The following is a 27,828-nucleotide window of genomic DNA, read 5'->3' on the forward strand; positions in this document are numbered from 1 at the left end:
TGCAGAGTAAAAAATAATAAAATCTGCAAGATTGTCTCTTCACAAGAGAGCCACTAGGGGGAGACGTGAGCACACAGTGGACTGGTTTACTTTACTATAATCACAGTCCCAAAGAAGGCTGGGTCGTGAATGAGCAGGTGACAAACTTTGAATTTGTCCACATGATACTGATTTAGCAGCTAGCCATGGTGCAGGAGTTATGGGGTATTCTACTGAAGGTTCAAAGAGACAACTGGAGGACCAGGCAATGTGTAGTATGCACAGTCTGGTTTGGCAGTTGAGCAGAGAGAACTATGTGACGCTTTTTGAATTTAGCATCAGGTAAATAAGACCTGAGGAATTCATAGATGCAGTGATATGGAATGTTTGCAGATGAAGTAAGTGGCCAGTGAGTGGAGGTAACACAAGAGAGATGCCATGTAGGCTGACAAGCCTTATGTGTGGGCCCCAAACGTTTGGATCTCCTATTGCAACACCATGTGTCCCAGGTGATGGACTTGAAGCTAAAGAATTTAGTGGGGTTTTTGTTTGCTTGTTTAGATGGGTTTTCTTCTAAACATTTATTTCAATATATGTTACTCCTTTATGAAAAGGCATCTGTGGTATTGTATGTTGGATGTTTCTAACTTGCTTTGTTTCTGAAGAAACTCAGCACTATGAGTTTGTTGTCAGAGTCAGGACATTTTGAAAGTTGTCCTTTTAATAATGTTGGAATTGTTAAGGTAATGGGGACTTTTAAAGTAGGAATTCAGGGGGTAAAATAATATATTTTAAAGAGATGTGTTGGGGTTGGAGAGATGGAACAGTAGTTAAAAGTGCTTGCTTGCAAAGCCTGATGGCAAGGGATTGATTCCCCAGTTTATGAAGCCAGACCACAAAGTGGCACATGTGTCTGGAGTTTGTAGTGGCAGTAAACTCTGTCACAACCATATTATCGCTGTCTCTCTTCCTGCCTCCCTCCATCCCTTTCTCCCTATTTTTCTCACTGTCTCTCTCAAATAAATTAATAAATGAAATATTCAAAAATAAAGAGAGGTATGTACACAACAAGTTGACAAAGAGTGGTGGTTAGTCTACCTTTTAAAATTGAATGCATTTTAGAATTACCTAGGAGATTGGTGAGGCACACCTCTAGATGCAGGTATGATGATATTTCTAAAGCTAATTAACCAAGTGTCATGGGTATGGGGACTACCTTCCCACGACCTAGGTTAAAGAAGCAAGTATTATGGCAATATTCTGCCTCAGAACCAGCCCAGGATGATGGGGATGAGTGACTGGTCTTCCCTGGCATCTTTAAGATCAAATAAATCATTCCTCCAAAGTTGCATTTGTCAGACATTTGTCAAAGCAAATAAAACATAATTAAATCAATTAGGAATATTCACACTCTTTCAGTTATTGAGAAAACGTAGGGGAAATTGTAAAACACCATAGTTTCTTTAAGGTGGTGTGAAATAATAGAACTAACTGCTGCTACCAAACTGGATTCCTTTCTGAGGATTCACATTCTTCTCTGCTTTCTTTCCTGGGATTCTGAATAAGCCCCTTATGAGTTCTTTCTGAGTGTGTTTGTTACTAGTGACATTCTGTTCATACTATTTTCTTTCTTTTTAAAACAGTTTATTTACTATTTATTTGTAAGAAGAGAGGAGAGAAGAGATCAAGAGAGAATGAATGTGTGCTCATACTTTTCTAGGAATGTTTTTAATTTGATTTCATCATGATAAGTAATTCAAAGCTTTTAATAAATATCTCAAAAATATTCTTGAATTCTTATGCAATATGCAGAATATTTATAATAGTTATGATAGTGAACAGCGCTGTCCTTTGACAGAAACCCTCATGAAGGACATGTTGAACCACTACAGGAGTTAATGTTTTTTCAGCTTTAAATGTGAAAGGAATTAGGACCCTTGGGAATGAAAGACAGAATAGAAGAGATATTACCCTAAGTGAAACAACCTAGTCAGGGAATAAATACAACATAATTACATCCCTATGTATTTTTTTAAGTAGACAAACTCAGATCAAGAGAAAAGAATGGTTATTACTTGGAGTTTGGGAAAGTGAAAAATGTGGAGCTTTTCTTCATTAGGCTTGAATATTCTTTCATGCAAAATGAATAACTTTTATGTAGTAGACCTGCAGTATTGAATATATACTTCACAATCTGCTGTATCCCATTAAAACCTGTTAAATAATTTGATCTATATCATGAAAGACTAAGAAAAATTAAAGGTGATAGATGTGTTCAGTACTTTGGGTACAGTGTTGTAATCACTCAAATGTGTACATATGTAAACTCAGCAAGATGAATACATTACTTATTAATATTTGTATAGCAGTTACATCATAAAAATGGACAGGAAAAACAAATATAAACTTTAATTTATGTGATTTTCTACTCAAGAATGTCTACTCTGCTTTTAAAAATATATATTATTTATTTATAAAAGAAAGAGGGAGAGAGAGGGAGAGAAGGGGTGTGTGAGGGCCTCCAGCCACTGGAAACAAATTCCAGACACTTTCAACACCTTGTGTGTCTGGCTTACATGGGTCCTGGGGAATCAAACCTGGGTCGTTTTGCTTTGCAGGCAAGCACCTTAACTGCTAAGCCATCTCTCCAGAACCAACAATATCTACTCTTAATCAGAGAAGTAGATGTAAAATTAATAAGAATTAAGTTCAAAGAAAATACAATAAAGCCAGTCTGATGGAATTAGAAATACAAAGAATTTCTTTCTTACTTCTTCAGTTTTAATATTTAAAAATCTCATTTGCAAAATTTTAATTGTGTTCTACAAATAATAAGTTTTATTCTCATATTTTATAAGCATATCATAATACTTTTCTCATGTTTACCCCTGACTATCTTCCTCTGTCCCTTACCAACCTACAATTGTTTTTTTATTTTGTACCAAATAGTCCCATGCCCCTTTCTGCTTTCACATTATGAGAGTGTATATAGATGTAAATATAGATATGCATATTTGTAGAGAGAGAGTGAGGCATTTCTTCCAGACCTAGTTTCTGCAAGAATTTGATCTTAAAGTGATTGTGAAAGTGTTCAATGTCTTTTCACATTTATTGAGGTGATAGTGTTCTTTCAGTTTGGATCTATTTTTATCCTATATTATACACTAATCAGTTTTTATATGATGAACCATGCTTGTGTGCCTGGAATTTAATGAAGTTGAATATGGTGCAATGTCTTTTTAATGTATTGCTAAAGTTTGTGTGTAAATATTTTTTTTCTGAATTTCTGAGCCTACATTCATCATGGACTCAAAGTTCAGGGTGGGAAAATGCCACGCAAAAATATCATTGTCAAGAAAAATACCGTTAGAAATGAAGAAAAAGGTATAGTCTTGCTCAAGCAAATTTGTTACCACTAGATGTGATTTTCAAACAAAAATAATATTTCAGAGTATCCTGCATCTGGAAAGAATATACAAGTAATTCATCCTCAAAGGACATAAGAGAAAGATTAAAAAGAAAAAAACAAACAAACAGAATAAACATGGAAAACTACCAAACCAAAAGATGATCAGTAAACAACAAGAAAGGAACAGAGGCATTCAAGACAGTCTAAAAATAATGCATTAAATGGTATTAATATGTTCTTATTCATCAACAAACATGTATATAAGTGGATTAAAATCCTTCAGTTAAAACAGATTTACTGAATACTGTATAAAAATAAACAAAATGTCATAAACCAATTCTGTTAATTTTCACTTCTACTTTTATGTCTTAGCATAAACCTTTGTAGTATATTTTACATAATTTTTGTGTTCCGAGAGATTAATTCACTTTGACCCCAAAATATGACAGTTGATAACACCTGCACTTAACTGTTAAACTGAGAACCTGATGCCAGTTAGTTCCCAAAGCACACAGGATCTACCTTACTCCACTATGGCTCCCAGGTCAACAGAGTTGGTGACTGCTCTTCATCTGTGAGATCTGCTAGAGGAACAAGAACAACAGTTGAACAACTCCCAGCAAGAGTCCTGGATTCGGTGATACTCAGCATCACCTCTGTAACATGCACATACTATAGCAGAGATTAAGATATGTCTTTCACAGTGACATCTTTCCTGCCATTTTAATCATCTTCATAACAGTGTTAACCACTCTGGGAAATTCCCCAGAGACACACTCAGAAGTATACTGTACTTGGTCATTTCTCAAATCAAGTTCACAAAATTAATTAGCCCAAAGGGCGATTGAAGTAAACAACTTCTCTTTGCTGACATGAACTCCCAAACCATACAAAGTTTATAGGATGAAAGGATTTTTGGAAGCTTATAAATCCATGGACAGTTCTATAATCAAAATGAAGCTGGCTGCCTTCACACAGGCCCAAGGAGAGAGCAAAAGCAAACACCACCCACCACATACAAGCACTCTCCAGGAGCCCCAGGCAGAGCTCAAGCACTCTGTTTATCTTTAGGCTGGAATTCAAATCTACCTGCAATAACACCTTAGAGCTGGACTCCAGGATCTGCTCACAGTGACAGGTAGGGCTAGTAATCCAAGAACCTTTAATAAAATTAAATCTATTGGGGGAGATTCATTCAAACTACCACTTTACAACCACTGTCCCCCAATAGACTCATAACCATCTCACATTGTAAATTATATTCCACTCAATATCAAAGGTCCTCACAGTCTTCATCAACCTAAAATAGTTCCCATGTCCCAGGTCTCATCTGAGAGTTAAGATTGTCTCTTAACTGTGAGTCTTGTAAAATCAAAACAAGTTATGTACTTTTAGCATATAATAGGGAGAGTAAACATTTACAAGTGTGATTAGGCATAACAAGGCTAGACTGTAACAATATAAACTCAATAACTCTTAAGCAATCATCATATATCTACAAGTCAAATCCAATATTATAACCAGTGATTGGCAGTCCCCATGTTTTCCAATTCTGTCCCTGAAGCTGGGTTGAAGAAGCCAGAGGAATCTTCTAGAACCCAATGTGCTCTGTGGTAGCCTCACACAGTCCTCATAGATCCAAAATGTCTCCGGGTCTCCATACAAACCAGGATCCATCTTCCAAGAGCTCAGTTGATCTATCAGGATATTGGCACCCTGCATCCGGCTGGGTCTCAGTAGCAGCTTGTGGAACTGTGGGCATTTCATGACACACTCCTCAAATATTTCAAACTTCCAAAACCAATACCAGGTATGTAGGACACAACCATATTCTTAATTAATAAACAAAATAAATCATGAACTTGAAGAGCAGATTACTTCTTCTTCAGTCATCTCCTTTCAAAAGAGTTTGCATTTCTACCATTCCATCTTTCCTAAGGTATTCTTTCCACTGTTTCCATGTAAAGGAGTTAAGTGATCTTCCTTAATAATGGTAACAACTCCTTAACAATAGCAGCTTCATCAAACAGTCTCAGTGCCAGTAACTTTATACTTGTTTGAGATTTTCCAGCTTTAAATTTTAAATGATCAGTTCCATACCTTTAGCCAAGTACATCAGTCCAATACAAATTTAACCTTGATCAAATTCTCTGTTTATGGACATCAGAATACAGCAAACTCTTATGCCAGTAATCCAGCTCCAACGAAGTTCCTGTAGTCTTTCCTTTTGCTTTGAAAGTTCATAAGCAAGCCTTAAATACAATTTTTTTATGCACTTAGTATTTTCAAACTCTCACCAGAAGAGTCCATAAAGCTTGGTTTACTGCTCTGAAAGGCATCTTCAGTTGCAAGTACAAAGTCCATGTCCATTCCCCCAAACAATATTTTCAAAAGACCAAAATCCACATGGTTAGATTCTTTGCTTAGCAACAACCTACTCCTTGGTACTAATTGTGTAGTAGACAGCTTCACATTGCTGGGATGAACTTCCAAACTAGACACAATTTATAGGAAAAAGAGTTTATTTGAAACTTACAGAACTATGGGACTTTCCATAATGGCAGAAGAAGCTTCCTCCTTTATAGAGACACAAGCACTACCACTTGCAAGCACTCTCCAGGAACCCTCAAGAACTCAAGCTCAAGAACTCTGCATACCTTTAGGCTGGAATTCAAATCCACCTCTAGTAACACTTTAGGGTTGGACCTTAGTATCTGTCCACAGTGACAACTCCTCCAGCCAGGGCTAGAAATCCAAGAAGCTTTAATCAAATGACTTTACTGAGGGCATCCATTGAAAGTACCCTAGTGATAAAAAAATACCTCCCTGTTTATTTATTTTCTTTTTCTTTTTTTAATTGGTACCCATGGTCTCCTTCCTCTGCAAACAAATTCCAGATGCATATGCTAGTTTATGTATCTGGCTTTTTTATGTGAGTACTAGAGAATTGAAACCAAGCCTTCAGGGCTTGCAAGCAAGCACTTTTACATTTGAGCCATCTCTCCAGCCCTACTTCCATGTTTCTTAAAGTTCCTGGTAAGCTTTTTTAAAAAGTACTGAGAATACTAAAGAATTACTAAACATAGTATTTGTATGGCTATGTGCTATTTGTGGGCCTATTTCTTTAATGTTTCTATTCATTGGTTTCACACAGAATTTTTTTAAATTTATTTTATTTGTGTGTATGTATTTGTGTGTGTGTGTGTGTGTGTGTGTGTGAGAGAGAGAGAGAGAGAGAGAGAGAGAGAGAGAGAGAGAGAGAGAGAGAGATGGCGGGGGGGCAAACAGAAAGAGAGTGAGTATGGGCATGCCATGACATCCTGCCACTGCAAATGAACTCCAGGTACATGTGTCAATTTGGGCATTTGGCTTTATGTGGATACTGGTGATTCAAACCCCAGTTATTAGGCTTTCAAAATTGGCAGGCAAACAAGCTACTTTAACTGCTAAATTCCAGCCCAAGCTATTCCAAAGAAAGTATCTGAGTGATAAATACTTTGCCTTGGCAGTCTTATAATGTTTCATATAAGTATGTGTGAGATACATACATACATACGTGTGTGTCTGCATAAATCTACACACAACATCCATATATATCTTTGGACATGAACTTAACTTAATGGGCTTCTCTCTGTGCATCTAAAATAGATTAATATATGTGCATGCTATGTAAACATATAACATATTTATGCATATAGTACTACATAACACTCTCACTCTGTGGCACTATAGCAAAAAGTAAGCAAGAGAAAGGCTTCCAGATTATTCTACAGTGATTTCTCAGTGGACTGAAAACAAAGCATGTAGCATCTTTAGCACCATGTCACACTCCCTGTTCTACATAGAGACCAATAGAGTTTTCAGTATCTCATATTAGTTTTGATGAACTCAGGGGCATCCAGGAGCAACAGATACTTTAAAATTTTACTATATTTGACTTTGAAAGAATTTGAAAATAATTGTGTTTTCAAAAAATTCTGTTTAAAATAAAATTTAATCTTGTGTTAAAAAGAACATAAAATTTGGTGTAGTTGCAACTCATATATCTTTGCTCATATGCTCACTAGATTAAGATAAAATAAAACATTTTTAGCTGATAGAAACATTACTGAAAACATAGTTTCTAAATGCTTTTTTCTTGTCAAACTGATGATTATCATTCAGAATGTTGAAGAGGGACATACTCATGCAGGCTACAGACAACTGTTTAATATTAAAAACTGAATTAAGGAAAAGTATAATGTTATATCCATATAACTGTGCTAATATATTTTGCATTTTAAATTTTATTTATTAATGCAATACAGACAGAGAGAGGGAGAAAGAGAGACAGAGACAGAGACAGAGAGAGGATGAGAATGAGAGGCCTTTAGCCACTGCAAACAAATTCAGGATGCATGTGCCACCATGTGCATCTTGCTTAAGTGGGATCTGGAGAATTGAACCTGAGTCCTTAGGCTTTGCAGGCATGCACCTTAACCACTAAGCCATCTCTCCAGCCCTATTTTGCATTATTATAATATTCTGCTTCTGTCTGAAATTTACAATATGACTAACAGAGTCTTTATGGTATGATACTACACTCACTGATAACATTTACCAGGATATTCAAATGCAACTTGTGATCATAACCTAGTATAATAATTCCTGACTTAGGAAAGAGTGAGCACACTGGCAACTCAGCTGTCAGTGTCATGTCATGAGCATCTTTCTGAAAATAAATCTTCTGGAACTGCTTTTCTCTCTCTGAGATCCCGTACAGCTGCTTAGAGAGAATCCTCCATGAGATTCAGAAACCAAGAGAGAGAGAGAGAGAGAGATCTTCTTCTTACCCCAAACACCTGTGCGATATTCCAGGTAGCTGAGACCATCAACTCTATTAAGATGGATTGTGGAGATAAATCTGAGAGAACACATGGTTAGGCAACTTATTGCTTCATAAAATATCTACTTCCCCATCCTGGGAGGGAATTTATCTACAACTTTAACTAATCTATCTCCAAACTTCCTTATTAAATTCTGCCGGTTATATTCATTCCCATGCTACCTACTGACATACACTGAAATAATATCAAATGTTAATTAGAATGAGAAAAATGAGTGGCTCTTGCACACTCAATAAAATGTAAATTATAGAAGCTACTATGGGAAACAGTATGAGGGGTCTTCCAGAAACTTAATATAGAATTGCCAGATGATCCCCCTATTTCACTCATGTCTCTTTATCCAAAGAAAATACAAGCATTTAGCAACATAGGCACTTGCATACTCATATTTATTGCAACAGCATTCACAATAACTATGATATAAAATCATCCTAGATGAGTGGATAAAAACTAAGATGATACACACACGGTGATGTTTTGATTCAGGTGTTCCCCATAAACTTAGGTGTTCTGAATACTAGATTCTCAGCTGATGGCAGCTTGGAAATTAAGGCCTCCTGGAGGCAGTGTATTGTTTACAATGCAGCCTCTAGAATCCCAGAACTGCTCAGTAGCAGTGGGCCAGGAATTGAAAATCAGCACCTTGAGGATGCTGGAGTGTATCACTGACAGCAATGGATAGGAGCTCCTGCTACAGTGATTCAGCCCCAGTTAGGAGCTGTGGAGACTGGCCTGGCCTCTTCAGATGCCAATACAAATATGTCTTTCCATCTTTATACAGAAGGCTTTTACTAGATGTGCAGCAGATGGAAGCTGGCTCTCCACTGGTGACAGGCAAGGAAAGTATAGTCTGGATCATCACAATATCCCCTCTCAATCCTGAAATAATAAGAGGAATAGAAGGTTATGTATCAAAATGCTAAGACTTTTAGAAAGTGATTTCTGTTTGTTATTTTTCCTTTCTACCATGTTCATGACATCCATTCACATACTAAAAATACTCAACATTAAGAAGTAGATATTTAGAGCTGGAAAGATGTCGTAATGGTTCAGGCACATGCCTGTGAATCTACGGACCCATGTTTGACTTTCCAGGTGCATAAAGGTGAGGCAATCACAAGGTTACACATGCCCACTAGGTGGCACAAACATGTGTCATTCAGATCCAGTGGTTGAGGCCCTGGAGCACCAATTCTCTCTCTCTCCCCCTAAAACAAAACAAACAAAATTAAATTAAATAATTTAAAAAGTAGATATTTAGAGAGCATGAAGTGCTCTTTAAAGTCACCTGTACCAAACTCTTGTGTGTATGTGTGTGTGTATGTTTCCTTGAAACAAAAGGTTCTTCTTTGTCCCAGAACTTTCTTCAGACTCAAAAATTAAAACCACAATAGCCCTTGTCTGTGGTCTCACACTTGGATAGAACACACATGTGCAGCACCATGTTCCTAGAGCTCACCCTCTCTCCCCATTCTTCTCCTCCATCACCACTGTCCATACCAGTGATCCAGAGCACCAACCAGCAGCCCCAGGAGCTGTGCAGAGCCTCTCACTGTGAGAAGGTGCACTGAGGAGGCCTGAGTAGTTAAGGAAGGAGTCAAAGTGGGCTGTTATCTTTGACATCCAAGGAGAAGAACTCCCTAGGGTATAGTATGCAAGTCTCCTGATGGTGCAGCTGTGTGAGAAGATACTAGGGCAGGGTAAATCCAACTCTTGAAAGCAAGGTGGCACACACAGTTTCTATGTTCATAGCAAAACTGACAACATTCAGGCTGCCTGACCCAGTGTGTAAAATTGCAGTGGAAAATTTGACATCTGTGAAGGGCAGACACGGTACCAGGGTTGCTGCAACACTAAGATCACAAATCCCCAAAGATGTCTTCACATAAACAAGTTGGCCAGTTCTGGGGAGAAGAATGACCACCATGCTTGGTTCCCTCCCATCTAGAGAGTGATCTACCCTCACCGCTACTAAAGCTCAAGTGGCATTCCATAACAGCATGGTCTTGACCTAGCTGACAACAGTCTTGAACTGGCTGTTATCTATGTGAATGCTCAGGGATATTAGAATAAAATCTTGGGAAGAGCCTTTTAGTGGAAACTAAGAAGTTAAACTTGGTAAGAACCCATGGTCTAGAAAATGTGAAATGATATGAAACACTTGTCCCTTGCCATTAAACATCTAAAAGCTTTTTCTTCTTTTAAAATAATTCATCAGTTTTAATTATTATTTGTTTATTGGAGAGAAGGAGGCAGATAGCACGAGACAGAGAGAGAGAGAGAGAGAGAGAGAAACAGAGAGAGAGAGAGAATGGTCACGACAGGGTCTCTAGCCACAGCAAATGAATTCCAGGCACATGCACCACCCTGTGCATCTGGCTTTACATTTGTACTGGAGAATTTCATCTGGGTGCTTAGGCTTCTCAGGCAAGTTCCTTAACTGCTAAGCCATCTGTCCAGCTCCTCTAACGGGGAAGAGAGAAAGGGTTAAAAATATTACCTCTAATGGGCTGGAGAGATGGCATTTGCCTGAAAAACCAAAGGACCTTGGCTCGATTCCCCAGGTCCCACGTAAGCTCAGTGTGTAAGGTGGCACATGCATCTGAGGTTAGGTAGCAGTGGTTGGAGGCTCTGAAAGCCAAATATGTCTGTATCTCTGTGTCTGTCTGCCTCTTTCCTTCTCTTGCTCTCTCAAATAAATAAATAAAATTTTAAAAATACCTCTAAAAGCATAAATATGAAATTAGATGCAACACTTTATTTATTCCATCTACTAGTGTTCCATACTACTTCCTCACTGTACCTATGTGCCAGTAAGATAAAGTAATTACTTATTAAGAATTAGCTCTAGTCAAAGGGATGTAATTCAAAAATATAATCCATTTAGTTTGCTTTAGAGTGTTGCATAGACAGATTCTCTCTATATCTGCATTTCCTGCTCACATATACTATGGTCCTGTCAGAGACACATGCTTTGTTCCTGTAAGTGAGAACTTTGGTCTCTCACCTAGCTTACATGTGTCATAGACAGATCTCATGAGCACAGTTCAAAGTAGATGTTCTACATGACAATGGCATGAACAAAATCCACTTTTTTGTTTGTTTGTTTTTGAGGTAGAGTCTTACTCTAGCTCAGGCTGACCTGGAATCACTCTGTAATCTCGGGGTGGCCTTGAAGTCCTGGTAATCCTCCTACCTCTGCCTCCTGAGTGCTGGGGATTCAAGGCATGCACCACCACACCCAACCTAGACCCACTATTTTAATGTTGCACTATAACTCTCAGCCAGGACTGACATTTTCTAGGATCATTATTAAAATAATTTCTATGAATAGGTATCCTGGGTCAAAACTATGCAGTTTTTAATTTCAGACTCCCAGCATCCAAAACTATGAGAACATAAGATTATGTTGGCTTCTGGCTACTGAATTCATGGATCTTAGTTTTGGAAGCCTTAGTAAAATAAAATTTTAATATATATTATGGACACTATTATCTTGTAAAAAAGTAAAATGGAGACTCACTCCATAGTTTCATAAATCTATTGAGAAAAATACTATTTTTCAAAACATAATCTTTAATATGTTTTAACTTCAGAGACTATTACTTGTCATTATAACATAAGCTATGAGACTGTCCAATAACCTTTACAGAGATTTATATTAAAGCTTTGTAAGTCTCCAAGTCCGTCATAATTCATTCAAGTATCTTATCATTTTATTTCCTGAAATATAAAGGAAGATATGAAATATAGTAAAAATAATCCTTGGTCAAATGCCATTGAAATTTCTTCATATTATTTTTTAACACTTTATTTTGATTTATTTGACAGAGAGAAAGAGGGCAGGAGAGAGAGAGAGAATGGGCACACCAGGGCTTCCAACCACTGCAAACAAACTACAAATGCATGTACCACCTTGTGCATCTTGCTAACATGGGTGCTGATGAATTTGCATACAAATGCCCTTAACTGCTAAGCCCCCCCTCAAGCTCTCCTTATGTTCTTTTACTTAGAAAGCAGCATGTTCTAAATGCAAATAAAAAGCATCTGTCTCCATATTATAATAATCAGTGCTGTGCCTGGGACAATATATAATCTGATTAGAAGCCACATATGTTCACAGTACACAGAACACTTACTTATACCTCTATCTGTCTATGGAATTGTCCTTAAGTGTGTCTGTAATTGTGACAAGAAGAAAGGACTCCTGCAGGTGAGTTGCATAAGCACTGTAGTTTCATCTTACTTGTATTTACTACTGGTTTAGGGACCAGGCTTTTTAAAATTTATTTATTTTTTATTAACAACTTCCATGATTGTAAATAATATTCCATGGTAATGCCCTCCTTCCCCCCACTTTCCTCTTTGAAACTCCACTCTCCACCATATCCCTTTCCCCCTCTCAATCAGTCTCTCTTTTATCTTGATATCATTGTCTTTTACCTCCCACTATGATGGTCTTGTGTAGGTAGTGTCAGGCACTGTGAGGTCATGGATATCCAGGCATTTTGTGTCTGAAGGATCATGTTGTATGGAGTCCTACCATTGCTTTGGCTCTTAATTGCTTTTTCTGCCACCTCTTCCACAATGGACCCTGAGCTTTGGACGTTGTGATAGAGATACTGCAGTGCTGAGCACCCCTCTGTAGGGACTACACTTTAAAGTACTATTCATGTTAAATTGGACAACTGTCTTGTTTATGTTTTTCCTCCGTCCCCACTGTTGCACCTTTTACCAGTCAACTTCTTCCTCACAAATAGCCCCACTTCTGCTTTCATGGTTAAAATATTTTTTTAATTTCATTTGGGATTTTAAAATATTTACAACACAAATAAGTTTTGTGGGAATAAAATTTTAATAATTGGGAAAGAGGTGTCTAATTTAGCAACATAATATGATGTGGGACTCAAAATCCACAACTGCTTAGGTGCTCCTTATTTTCTGAACAACTGCTGAGAACATTTATGAAAATCAGCTTTCAACCTACTTTATCTATTTGTGTCCTCCTTTAAGACAAGTAGCATAAAGTCAGAGCCTCTCTTCCTCAATATTTCTTTTTGGGGGGGTGCTAAAGAGAATTAAGTCTGTGGTGTGGTTTGAATATATGACTCTCAAAGCCTCATTAATTTGAATACTTGGTCAACATCTCCTAATATGTATTGCAAAATTTTTGAATCATGAGGAGGTTGAACTTTGCTGTAGGAAATGATCCACTGGGGTAGGCCTTGAGGTATTATGGCCTTGTCTGGTTTCCCGTTTGTTCTGCTTCCGGGCTGTGAGTCCAAGGTGAGCAGCTCTCTTCCAGTTCCAGCTGCCATGCCTTCCCCACCTTGAAGGCTACCTCGGCCCAAACTGACACGCCAGAATACACCCGAGACTCCTTCGAATTGCTTCCGGTCCATTCTGAGTTCACAGCAACAAGGAAGTAAGAATTATCTGCTAAAGTAAATGTAAAAGAACATAGTAAAGACATGAAAATAAAGTATAGTGTACAGTAGTGAGGACTTTTTTATATTTTCTTTATTTTTATTAGAATACAAAGAATTAGGTTTCATTATAGTGCTTTCAAACAATTGTTTTACTTCTCATGTTCCACTCTTCCTCTGCAATTTAACCTCATTCTGCTTTCATACAGTTTCCCTTTTGTCTATCCTCCCCCACTTCTCATTACCTCTTATTCCCTGGTAATGGTTTCTGATATAAATTATAGCCCATATTCAGTATTATAATGTCTTATTACACACACCCAACATAAAAATTTAGGATCCACATTTGAGTGAGAATATGAAAGTTTTGTCTTTCTGGCTTAACTTTCCTCAGTGTATATATATATATTTCCCCCAATTCAATCCATTTTCCTGCAAATTTCAGAAGTTCAATTTTTTTAACAGCTAAATGGAATTTTATAAGGAACTTTACAACAGATTGTGACTTTTCACTGATGTTTGTACCCTCAAATTAATGACAAATTGAGCGCTCTCTCTCTTTCTCTCTCTCTCTCTCTCTCTCTCTATCTATCTATCTATCTATCTATATATGTTTATGTATATAATATATATGTATATGTATGAATAAATATCATACTTTGTTATCTTATTTTCAGAAGTACCCTTACCCACCTTCCAAACACATTATGCTTATATCAGGGTTAAGCAAATAAACTGAAGCCATGAGCTTCTATGCGATTCTCCTGACTCTGCCTCCCTTCCCATAGTAGTTGAATGCAATCACCTGCAATAGCATGCACTTTTATATATGTTCATTACACTTCACAAATATATCACAATAAAGGGGCATGCTTAGGACAATTCTTTATAAAATGGAGAATTTTATCCACTAATTTAGATTAAGTTGATTACATGTAAGAAGTCATAGGCTATTTTTTTTTTGTTTTATTTTGAGGTACTTTTTATTTTAAAACATTTATTATAAAACTAATACAAATAACATCTGAAAGACTGAGCAAGAACAAAGTTATCCATTTAATGCCCTGACATTCTACTATAACCACAGTAATTTAATTTACTTTTTATTATAGTTTGGTGTGCTGTCCTGTCATGACCACATTCAGAGACTTTGTGTTTTGCAATTTATTATAGAATTTCTCACATTTTTCTAATATTTATTACTAACATTTGGTAAGCACATAAATATGTTTCTTGACTACCTAGACCTAGGAATGGTAGACCATGGCCGCACATTTGTGAATAAGTTTTAATGGAACACAGCCATACACAGTTGTTTACATGTCTATGGCTGTTCTGCTACAAACAGCAGTGCTAGGAAATTATAACAGAGGCAAAATATGCCCTGAAAAGTCTAAGAGACTTTCTGACTAGCCTTTAAAAGGAGTGTGCTGACTCTCAGTGGTTCACAAATTAGGTTATTAAAAGTAATACCGTGTGGAAAATATTTTTGCATGTAACTTTTATACTTTGGACAACTTAATTGGGAAATGTAAACAAAAGCAGAATAAATGAGTTGGGTTAACACACATCTTAGGGATGATTCAGCACTCTCTCTCTTATACCACTCTAGCTATGACATCATAAGGAAGGTAGTGATAAGAATAGGAAGAAAAGACCAGTACTTTTATAGGGAACAATCTTTTAGTCTCTATTAGCAAATCCAATCATATATATTTACACATTTCATTAGCTTATTTTTAGTTTTGATTTCAAGTCAACTAAAGAGTAAAGTAACTGTAAGCACAAGAGACAAGCAGTCCGATTTCAACCAGGAATTTAAAACATAGGCAGAAGCAAACTCAGCTGTCACAGGCTATATGAAGTGTGGCTCTGAGCTGGCCATAGTATCCAGAAGGCATTGGGAGAGCCGAGTAAACAAAAGTGGTTGTTTCAGCGAAGAGCTCACAGTGGCAGCTGAATGTGGGGCAACAAGGGCAGTGCACAGGATCCTCACTCTCAACACATTCTTGTGCAAACTTGAATGTAGCTTTATTACACTGTGTCTGATAAGAAAGTCACAGAGCAACTACTCTATGCTTTACAAGCAATACAAGCTCCTCTATCTGGGAAGGTTTTATTCAAAAAGAAAACTTACAAAATGTTATGAGTTCAGTGGACCCTGACTAACTCTGAGATAACACATGAAGCAGGCCCATGAGTCTCCAGATCAATCTTTCACAAGTAAAACAAGGTATTGCGAAATACAAACATCATCTTCTAAGAGAAATAGTCTGAGGCTCTGGCAGCATGAATCCATCAGTCAGCTTGTAATAGACTATGGTGGAATCTGACTCCACTATGGCCAATGTGAAGGACATCGGTGAGTCTGGGTCACCTTGCAGTTTTCGAGATGCCTTCAAGATTTCCCTTATCCTGTTATGGCTGAGGGAAGCAGAAATAGGTGTAGGCTCTACAGTCTGTAACCCTTCCCCTTCTATCTCAGTGCCAACTAGGCAGATGAGCTGTAGTTCTGGTATTCCCACACAGTTTACTTCATGCCAACTTTTACTCTCCATGAAATCCAGGTAAACCAAGAATGCTATATAAACTTGGGTGGCATCTCCTATATCTAATTCCATAATTTCTAAATATTTAGGGTGGGTGCCCATCCACGCGTCCTGGGGAGGCCACGCGTGAGCATGGCCACCACCGCCAACAGCGCCCGGCTCTGAGCCGCTACAGCCGGGGCTGGGCTCGGAGGCGCTGCGCTCCTCCATGCTGCCGACGCGGCGCTGCGCAGCCGCCCATAGGCTATTTTTAACATGTTTTATTTATTTATTTGAGAGAGAGAGAGAGAAGCAGAAAGACAGAAAGAGTATGGGTATACCTGGGCCTCCAGCCACTGCAAGCGAACCCAGACACATGCACCCCCTTGCGCATCTGGATTAGGGGGGGCTGGGGAATCAAACCAGGGTCCTTAGGCTTCACAGGCAAACACCTTAACCACTAAGCAATTTCTCCAGCCCCTCAAAGGCTATTTATTTTTGAGGTAGGGTATCACTCTGGCCCAGGGTGACCTGGAATTAACTATGTAGTCTCAGAATGTCCTCTAACTCACAGCGATCCTTCTACCTCTGCCTCCCGAGTGCTGGGATTAAAGGCATGTGCCACTATGTCTGGCAAAGGCTAAAAATTTTAATATCACCTGTCATATAAATCATTCTTCTGATAGAATTCAGAAGAGCTATGTAATTATCTTTACCATGTCTCAGAAGGTTTAAAGGGATCAACTATTTATGACATGTATCAGAAAACTAAGAATAGTGGGAAAATCCCTGATTGTAATTTTTATTTTTTTGCCTAGCAAATAACAGTAGATGATAAAATAATAGGTATTTTCTCCCTAAGGTTATATGAAAGGCCAAAATATTCAAAAGTATAGTGGAGATGTGACAAATTCAATCAGATATCACAAAAAAAATGAAGGCAATGAAACTTAGGTAGCAAGTGTATTGTTTGCTAATAAAATTTTTACATAAATCTATAAAGAAAAGAATCTAAATATAACTAGAGTTAATTAAAGCATTTTTTAAATATTTTGTTTAACAGAAATATCTATTGTAGATTAAAGGGCATGCAGTTAAATGCAGATTATTTTTTGCTCATAGTGTGGAACACTAAGATTTCAATTTTCTCCAATTTGATAAGTAAACTCTCTGCAATCCAATAAATATTGCCAAAGAAAGTTTTGTGATTTGTATGGATGGTTTATTCTTTTCTTCTTCTCCTCCTCGTCCTTCTTTGTTGATGTTTATTTTGAAGTAGGGTTTCACTTTAGTCCCAGGCTGACCTGAAACCCCCTCTGTAGTCCCAGGATGGCCTTGAACTCACCATGATCTAATCCTCCTACTGTGGCCAAAATGCTTGGATTAAAAGTTTGCACACCAAGCCCAGCAAAATGAAGTAGGTCCCACTGAGAATCAAACTCTGAATGACGGATTCAAACTCCAGAGTGCTAACTGTTATACAATGGGGTCCATTTAGACACTACTTTTTTTTTTTTTTTTTTTTTTTTTGAGGTGGTATCACATTTCAGCCCAGGCTGATCTGGGATTCACTGTGCAGTCTCGTCTCAGGCTAGCCTTGAACTCATAGTGATCCTCATCAGCCTCTTCAGTGGTGGGATTAAAGGCGTGTTCCACCACACCTAGAAGATTCTACTTCTTTTTATTATTGAGTAGAAAGATTCATTGATATATAATATGTTATTACCATCATTTCCCTCCTTCCTGCTCCCACTTTGCTAAGGACCCTCCTCAGTGGGATTGCTACTATTTCATCCTGGGGTTGTGGGTTATGAGCTGAGAGAGCATCAGCGAGTCACTGTAAGTGGGGAGGGTAGTGCCTCTGGGCTTCCCCTTCTACTCTGTGGCTCTTGCATTCTTTCTATCCCCTCTTCCATAAAACTCCCTGAGTTGTGGTGGGTGTGTTTTAAGCCTACTTTAGTGTTGTGCTTTTGGCAGGCTCTGGATTTCTGCTTTCATGCATTTTGAGTATCCTCTGTGTCTGTGTCCATGGCCCAGGTGCTGTTTGACAGGCTCGCAGTGGAAGCAGCACTTGCTCATATCTCCAATTCCTCTGTGGTTTCACCTGGGCCCTGGCTGATGTGCGAGGGGTGGTTTATGTCCTAGTTCTAGTTAGTTGCCTTTTGTAAAGGAAGCACAGATTCTCCAAAGGAGACAAAGGTCAGCATAAGTTGAATGAGATAAGCATTATTAATTAAGAGAGATTTGGGTGGGTGCAGATTCTCTTTTGGCTAAAGACTAGTGGAAGCTTTCTATTGTTTGATATATATTGTTTTCAGTTTGTTTCATGCATGTACATAATGCATTTTGATCACATTTACCCCATTACTATCTTTTAGGCCTCTCCCACTAAACCACTTCTTTTCCCAACTATTATATTAACTGCATATTTTAATGTGTCTTTGTGTATGTGTGTGTGTGTGTGTGTGTGTGTGTGTGTGTGTGTGTGTGTGTGTTACCCACAGAGTTAAATTCAAGCATCCACAGTGTCTCTGGGCACATTCCAGTAGACGAGGCAAAAAGAATGCAAGAGCATAAAGACGGGGAGGGGTGCTGTGTGATATTGTCTTCTGGACACAGCGCTGACTTTGCACTCATAACCTGAAAGCAGCTCTTGTTTCCCAGGTGATATTGAGCCTATAACCATTCTTTCATGGATAGGGAGGAAACCACCAGTCCCCATGTCTTCCAGAGTATGTACTGACAATTGAAGGCTGTACAGGAGGAGAAATCATGCTCTTCAGTAGTTTAACCACTGGTTAGTGGCCCATCCTCCAGAAAACAACTCCCCAAGGAATTTTTGTAATTTGCAAGGTTAGTCAAAAATTCACACTTACATTCAAAGAACAGCATAGGTAAGAAAATGTGGACTCAAGACATGGTGAAATGTCTTCAGAGTTGGTTTTTCTTCTTATAGAATTATAATCATTATATGCTAGACAGGTGGCTCAGCAAACGGAGTGCTTTCATTTAAGCATGAGGACTTAGGAGAGCCTGGAAATGCCTGAGTTCAATCTCCCATCATCCATGTAGAAATATGGTGTGGCCATTTAACTTTATAACTGATACCCTGTGGAGACGGTCAATGTGGGAAAGGAGAATCACTGGGCTTCGCTGACAGAAAACAGAAGCTCTTGGTTAGAGATTCTACTTTAAGGAAGCGGATGGATGAATAATACAGGAGGATACCAGATGTTCTCTGCCCTCTATACATGTGTGCATAGAGCACACATATCTGTACTCACATATGCACATGACACACACTAAGTCAGGCATATACTAAACACACAGACCCCAAGAAAATTTTTTTAAAAAAAGCACAAAATAATTAGACTGATTAATTCACTGTGCGTTCAGACACATTAATAGAACACTAAAAAGAGATAGGAAATAGATTCACCCACACCATCACTGGATTTCTACAAAACAAGATATAACAGACTACACACAGCTGTTGTTTTGATCTCTACTTATTCCCTCTTAAAACTAGTCTTCATGAAATCAACCTCTCATTATTACCATCCTCAATTCTAGAAGTGTGTTTACCACAACCCCTTTCTCTTTAATGATTTCCCATGGAGTTGCTAAATGAGGATTCTTTGCAAGAGACAAAAAGTCTTCTAAGGGATGACTCAGTATACATTGACACTGATAAACAGAAAGGTGTGGCCAGAGGGAAACTTGAGAACCATATGCAAAGTGTTGCAAACAGCTGAGAGAAACAGGACACACTGTGGGTCATTCTAGACAGATCAGAGAATATAGTTAGGCAGCCTTCATTTTCTCTAGAAGATAAATTTGGGCTTCTGAAGAATCACCAGGGAATAATTCCTTTCTAATGTCTCTCAATAATATACATTAGCTTTTAACTGTTGTAGCTTACAAGCTCCTTTTCTGTATTGAAATTAGCATGCGTTTTGAAAAACAACAGCAGTTTCTACTTACCTGTAAGACTCCCTGCTCCTAAGCAATGATGTCCTCTGTTAAATCATGGCATTGTCATTTTGTATTGCTGGCAAAGAAGAGGAAGGTTTTATGTGCAAGAAACTCTTTTGCCTCTTCTACCAAAACAAACACCTTTTAGTGAGCTTGCACAAATGTTTGCCTAGATCTGATAAATGGCTTCTGTAGGTCAAGTCGTCAGGAGAGTCAGCTGGGGCGGCCCAGACCCACACTTCTGCTTTCCTAGAAAGTTTATGTTCTGATTTGTAGCACTGTGGGAACCCACTGTAACCTTGTTGACAGTAATAAGTGGCAACATCTTCAGACTTCAGGCTGCTGATGGTGAGAGAATACTCTGCCCCAGATCCACTGCCACTGAACCTGGATGGGACCCCAGATTGTAACCTGGATGTATAGTAGATCAGGAGTTTGGGACTTTCACCTGGTTTCTCCTGGTACCAGTTTAAGTACTTGCTAATGTCCTGACTGGCCCTGCAGGTAATGGTGACTCTGTCTCCCAGAGATGCAGACAAGGAGGGTGGCTGTGTCATCTGGATGTCACATCTGGCACCTGAGATTGGAGACATAGTTAAATAACTACATAATAAAGAAAGAGCAAAGATAAAATCACAAAAGAGCTAGGCATCTCAGATTCACTCTCTGGCTTTTGCTTACCTGGGATCCAGAGCAGCAGAAGCCCCAAGAGCAAAGTGGGGTCTGTCATGTCCATGCTGAATCCTGAGTGTGACTGACACCTGCACAGGGTGTGACACATCAATTATGAAGTCCCAAGGGCAGTGGGATGTGCTCTAGATGCATGCAAATTGTGAGGGGCTGGGCCAGGGGCTAGGGGCAGCTGCGAAGTCAGCTTATTTTAGAAGCTCAGTGCAGGCCCAGTCCCCAAGAGTCTTATGCCCGACTAGGCTGCATGTATTCACCTTCAGAGAATATATTTCTTCCTGAGGCCAGTTTATAGAAGATATTTGAAGGATAGTTTTAAATTTTTTGATGGATATAAATATTATTTGGAACAATATATTTCATAGTAGTAATGTAGGAATATATTGTTTTTCTGGAATAGTAGATCAGAAAACTTAAATCATTAACTCTCAAAAAATTCAGATTGGAAAAAATAGCTTTCTGTTCTCCCTGAAAAACATAAACATTTTGATTCAGAAATATTTTTATTTGTTTAAGTAGAATAGGCATTTCAGGAGTATTTTAAATAAATTTAACACCATGTATATGTATATATATGTTGTCTTAGCCATGGTTGCAATCATGTATTGTGGAGCAATACAGTACAGGTTTAGAGATAGTACCATGATTTCTCCAAACTATGTCCACTCAATATTCCACCACCATCTGAAAATTTGGAAGATAGAACACTTTTTTTTTTTTTTTTTTTGGTTTTTTGAGGGAAGGGTCTCACTCTAGCTCAGGCTGACCTGGAATTCACTAGGTAATCTCAGGGTGGCCTCAAACTCACAGCAGTCCTCCTACCTCTGCCTCTCAAGTGCTGGGATTAAAGGTGTGGCCTGGCAGAATAGTCTTTTATACTCATGAACTATATAGGTTGAATGTTTCTGTCAGTTTAGGATCTACCATATTTAGCTACTTTTTTAGATATAGTGTCTCACTCTAGACTGGGCTGTTCTGGAATTCACTGTGAAGTCTCAAGCCATCCTTGAACTTTTGGGACCCTCCTATCTCTGGCTCCCAAGTGCTGGAATTAAATGCATGTGGCCACCACACCTTGCTTCTCTGCCATTTTTAATTTCCCACAGTTTTTCAGCATGAGGTGTTGACTAGTGATGGTAGACATGGTTACTTAACAAAAACAAAGCCACTGCTAATTTATGTATGTTCATATCATACACTATAAGGTTGACTTTTTATGTATTTGTGTTGAATTCAGGTTCACATTGCTGGCAAAACAACAACAACAACAACAACAAAACACACAACCAAGACCATTTGTGGGAAAAAGGGTTTATTTTGCCTTACAGGCTTGAAGGGAAGCTCCATGATGGCAGGGAAAAACGATGTCACAAGCAGAGGGTGGACATCACTTCCTCGGCAACATCAGATGGACAATTGCTACAGGAGAATGTGCCAAACACTGGTATGTGGGGGGTAGCTATATTAACCATAAGACCTCCCTGAAAAATATGCTGCTGTAGGAAGTACTAATTCCCAAAACTCCATCAGCTGGGAACCTAGCACTCAGAAGTTCATAAACCTAAGTTTATGGGGACCACTGAAATCAAACTATCACAATATGTATATGTGTATAGTATATTACACACACACACATACATACATATATACACACACATACATATTTATATGTGTAGGTGTGTTTTCTTGTTCTAGACTCTTCATATTTATGATTGCTGATGTAGTCAGTGCCCACTAGTAATGAAATTGTAGGACACTGAGTTTATTTCGGATTTTATTGATTCCAGGGCCAAATGTAAAATATATTGATTACTCAGACCTACCTTTCTCATGGTAACTTAAAGGAGTGAAGAAAATACCCACATACCAGTGGAAAGTATTTGATGAAGCTATTTACAGAATTCATGCATGTTGTTTGCCTAACCATCATGTTAACATCTCAACCCTCATTTTATATTAATTGAAGACTGGAGGTATGGGATGGCAGGTTTGGATGTTTTTGCACTGAACACTGGTCCATAGACTGCCTCTGGTAAGAAGAAACAGAACCTTTAAAACAAAATGTCTCAAGGGAGGTGTGTGCCAGCATCACTAGATGAGAGGCCACTGGAAGGAATTCATACTGGTGCTCTGAGTGACCAACTATCAAGAGAGTGGTTAGCCAGAAAGTGAATCCATCCTTAGTGATTTTGGCATTGTTTAGCTATTACAAAATTTATCTAATAAACAATTTAGCTTATTTTTTCTAACTACATACCATGCTGTGGCACAGTCTCACACCTAAGGACAGACGATGCTTACAAATCTTAAACTTTCATCTTCTATTCCAATGATTTAAACAAATCTCTCTTGTTTATCAGTACTCAGCCTCAAGTATTATAATAGAATAACAGGACAAGGATTGTTACAACCATCACCTTTGGAGTTTGTTTTTATTTTTGTTGTTGTATCCTTATTCGTTTTACCCATAGGGATTTAAAAAGACTTTTTCTTAAATGGATGTAGGGACACATACACACACACACACACACACACAGTCCTATTCCTGAAGAAAATATCTCTAAGCAGTGGTTTTTAAAATGTATATCACCTATATAATATATAAAAAATGCATCTCCCATGTACCTTGTATACATGTTATTCCATAACTTGTTAACAGTGTGGAGATATCATCCTGAGTCAAACACCAGCCTTTGTCTCTAGGAGAGAAACTGACAGTATCTCAGTGAGGATAAACATAATGAAATAATGTGATACCTGGCAAACCAGGACAAAGACTTAAACACCTCATATCCTCAGTTATGCCTTTCCTAGCGTATGTCAGCCTTTCTTGTCATAAGAAGCAGAATCTATTTTTGGCTTTTGCACTCCATAGTATGGACACACTATATTTTTTTTTGGGGGGGGGAAGGGCCAGATTATCTGTTAACGAAGGTATCTTATCTTCTTTTCCTCATTTTTCTTCTAATTCCATGAACCATATCTGTGCATCACCATGCCATCTGTCTCCATCCCTAACAGACCACTGCCCCTGGGGTGGACATCACACAACATACGTTTAATGGAAAATGACTCACAGAGTTTCTCACTCCCTGCTTCCTCTGCTCATCTGGAAAAACACACATGTATTTCCTTGTTTATTCCATTCCCATATGTCTTGTTATTCTACTAACCCTTGCATTGTTTAAAAGGCCAACACAAATGTTTCTTCAGATACGCACAGTAAATACCTGTGTGACAGTAAAAATGCTAAAAGAAAGTCACATACTGTGAACAAAGAATAGTGCTGGGTGTAAGGAGCGAGTGGTAAACAACCTCACTCCAAAAATGGAGAAATAGGAGACCCTAACGAAGAACTAATCCAAAGCAAGGCCCAATCATGTCATAGAAAGTTCATATCGAAAAGCTTCATGAGTTCTTCCAAGGATAACCTGGTGTGATGTGAGTCCCAGACAGCTTGGTCAGTGCCACTCTATGACATATTTCTCTGCAATGGACTTCTCCACTGCATTCTACCTTCCTTCTCCCTTGGGCTGATTCTTGGTCTTACTGCTTTCCTCATAGATATTCATGTTCCTGGTGTTACTGGAGTCTTAGGACCAAAACTTTGGCTACATAAGTTGCAACAGGTAGTACTTGTCCACCAGTCTCAATGACCAATTAAAAGTTTGAGCAATAATTGAAAGAAGAAAGAAAAGATTTGATCAATGTAAAAATAATAAAAGTAAATGGATAAAGGACACCCAGAACTACAAGTCTACCTTTGGGGTATTTAAATAAGTTTTAGTTTCAAATACAGGAAGAAATGAAGTAAGTGGAGGGGTGAAATAGCACTGTACTTAAGCAGTCTTGTTCATAATTTTTTTTTCTGGGAGATCTTTATCTCAATTCTGATATCATAGGGGGTTCTCTGGAATTCCTCAATGGAGTAAAATAATATTATTCCTATAAGATTATTACTCATGTAATAGGGTACAATTTTACCATTACATATTGATGATCTTCAGGGTGAGGCTCTCTGTTGCCCAGAAATAATCTTGGTCTCTTGTAATAAAGATTTTTATCACTTTTCTCATGTGTGGAGTCAAGTGAAATTGTAGGAGATGATGTTTTAGGCAGAGAAATTAAAGAACCACACATAGATCCATAAAGGGACTACATTGAGTTAGTTGGGTCAGAGACTGGCATATTCCTTCAAACTCCCTCCTTCAAGTCATTATTCAATTTCCATGGGTCATTGTTGAAGGCCATTTTCTCCAGGAGCTACTTACTTCTGATAAGGAATATTGTAGACACCTTGGATCAAATACCTGTACAGAATGAAAGCTCCTTGTTTCTTGGTGTTTCCAAGATCAGGCCCTGGGTTTAGTCTGCCATCTATTGGTTGATTTTAAGACAGCATCTAACGGGAATTTCAGCTTGAGCTTCCAATGTCTCCCACCCCCCTTTATTAGTTATGTACATATTAAGTGTATAAACACCCATGCTGGTTCCATCATTAGCCTCCTCCATGTCCTCTCCCCTATGAAGGGACCCTCCTCGTTGGGGATTGTGGTTTGGACATTGTGAGGGTAGCCAGCCATCAGTTATGGGGAAGAGGCAATGTCTCTATGCATAATGTTCCAACTTGTGGCTCTAACAATCTTTCCACCCCTTGTCTGAGAATTTCCCTGAACCATGTTGGGTTCCTTTTAGGTCTACTTCAGTGATTAGGTCTTGGGAACCTCTGTGTCTCTGGATCTCTGGTTTGCCAGGAGTTGAATGTTCTCTGTGTCTACCTCCTTCACCCTTGTATTGGTACCAGATTCACCAAGAAAGTAGCACTCTTGCTGATTTTCCCAATTACTCTATAGTTTCAGCTGGGGCAATGGTGAGGTGATGTGGGCTGAATCTCTCCTCAGGATCTGCATCCGTCTGCAAAAGAGAAGCAGAATATCCAATGGAGAGTGAAGTCAGACCCAGATAAATGGAATAACCATTACCATTTTAGAGGGAATAGGTATAGGCCCTCTTGTCTGTTTGAGGTTACCAGTCTTTACTAATGCAAGAAGAAAATAGCAGATTTTTTTTATTTAAAAATATGTGTGAGCATGTTTATTTATATCTGTGTGGGAAGCATGTGCATGTGCCAGTGCATATGTATGCAAATTATTGTCGAGGCTATGTCTTTATAGCAATTTCCTTCCTCAGTTGCTCTGCATCTTGTTTTTTGAGACAGGGTCTTTCATTATATGTAGACTTAGGCAGCTACAACTTAGACACCCAAAACTAGTACAATGGACACGTATCACTATACTTGACATTTCTGTGGATGCTGAGAATCTAACATAAGGTCCTTAGTTTGTAGGTTTAATTAGTTACTTGTTCATTGCTGAAACAGTTACAGATCAGAAGAAACTTGAGGGAGAAAAGTTTTATTAGTTTTACTGTTCCAAGTTATAGTCCATTGTAACATGAAAGGCATGGTGATAGGATCGTGATAACCATGGGCCAGATAGATCTTTGGAAGAAGAACTCAGAGGCCAGGTGGCTGTGGGATGAGCAAGTTCAGTCAGAGTCTGTCTGACAACAGTACCCCATTACCTATGGGAAGCATTGTTGTTAGATGAAACAAATATGGTAATGTTGAAGACATTGCATAGATCCCACTGGTTTTGGAGCAATGAGTGTAAGCAGTGACATACTGGCGACACCTCTTATACTAAGTGCCACTGCTAGAGGAGCAACAATTAGCTGCTGTTTCAGGATGAAGAGAAGAGCAAGGGAGTTGATATCATTATCGTTTCTTTTGATGAGCCTCATAGCTATGGAAAAATTCTACGTAATTAAGTTTCCCATTATTGTTCATATCTGCTAGTACCTATATCTATGCCAAGAAAGGTCAAGGTAACCCCAGATAGAAAGACAGAGTTTTATTTATTTATTTTTTTTTTTTTGGCTGATTGCCAGTAATGAATCCATATGTAGGCTTTAATCTATTGAACTGCTGAACATGGCCTGTTCTCTGAACTCACAACCCTGATATGAATGCTGCCACCAACAGTGCCTGGACACAGATTCTTTTTTTCTGTGATATCTCTCGAGGTTTAAGAAGTCTGGTTCACATGGGGAGAAACTTTCCATGTCTAATCTCTCAGATCATCTCTTCAGTTCATGTCCCCTCCCTCTGATGTGCGGCTGGATGATCCTTCCCACTACATTGTGAAAGTTTCACTTCTGATTTTTTCCTATATTTTCTTCATTCTTGCTTAGCTGAGTAGGATAAACATTCACCTACCCCCCCTTTCCCAGACGTGTGGCTTTAATTTTCAAATCCAACATTATTTTTATTTATTTATTTATTTATTTATTTATTTATTTATTTATTTATTTGAGAGCGACAGACACAGAGAGAAAGACAGATAGAGGCAGAGAGAGAGAATGGGTGCGCCAGGGCTTCCAGCCTCTGCAAACCAACTCCAGATGCTTCTGCATCTGGCTAACGTGGGACCTGGGGAACCGAGCCTCGATCCGGGGTCCTTAGGCTTCACAGGCAAGCGCTTAACCGCTAAGCCATCTCTCCAGCCCAACATTAAAATTTTTATGCTGAGAGTTGGAAGATGCCTCAGTGGTTAGTCACTTATGTATAAAATCTGCCAGACTAAGTTCAATTCCCCAGCCTGCTATGTAAGCTGGATGCAAATAAAATATAATACAAACTGGCACAAGCATCCAGTATTCAGTGATAGTGGCAAGAGTTCTTGTAGTGCATGTGCACACACACAAACACACACACACACTCACATAAATAAAATATTTTAGTATATATTTTTGTTAATATTTTGTTTATTTATTTGTTTGAGAGTGACAGAGAGAAAGAGGTACAGAGAAAGAGAGAGAGAGAGAGAGAGAGAGAGAGAGAGAGAGAGAGAGAGAGAGAGAGAATGGGCGCACCAGGG

At 38.5% G+C, this 27,828-nt stretch overlaps 1 protein-coding gene and 1 gene segment (V, D, J or C); both read right to left on the reverse strand.

Moving 5' to 3' along the window:
- Nucleotides 1-15,935: 15,935 nt before the first annotated feature.
- Nucleotides 15,936-16,459, reverse strand: LOC101600419 (tRNA-splicing endonuclease subunit Sen15). Its single transcript, XM_004672523.2, has one exon. The coding sequence runs from the start codon at nt 16,457-16,459 to the stop codon at nt 15,953-15,955; it is 507 nt and encodes a 168-aa protein (XP_004672580.1). The 3' UTR covers nt 15,936-15,952.
- A 3,869-nt stretch (nt 16,460-20,328) lies between these two features.
- LOC101601896 lies at nt 20,329-20,952 on the reverse strand. The segment is given in 2 exon segments: nt 20,329-20,780; nt 20,885-20,952. Coding segments are annotated over 2 exon segments (507 nt in total).
- Between the last annotated feature and the right edge of the window lie 6,876 nt (nt 20,953-27,828).

The sequence above is a fragment of the Jaculus jaculus genome, chromosome 6 (genome assembly GCF_020740685.1).
Source record: "Jaculus jaculus isolate mJacJac1 chromosome 6, mJacJac1.mat.Y.cur, whole genome shotgun sequence".
Taxonomy (NCBI): domain Eukaryota; kingdom Metazoa; phylum Chordata; class Mammalia; order Rodentia; family Dipodidae; genus Jaculus; species Jaculus jaculus.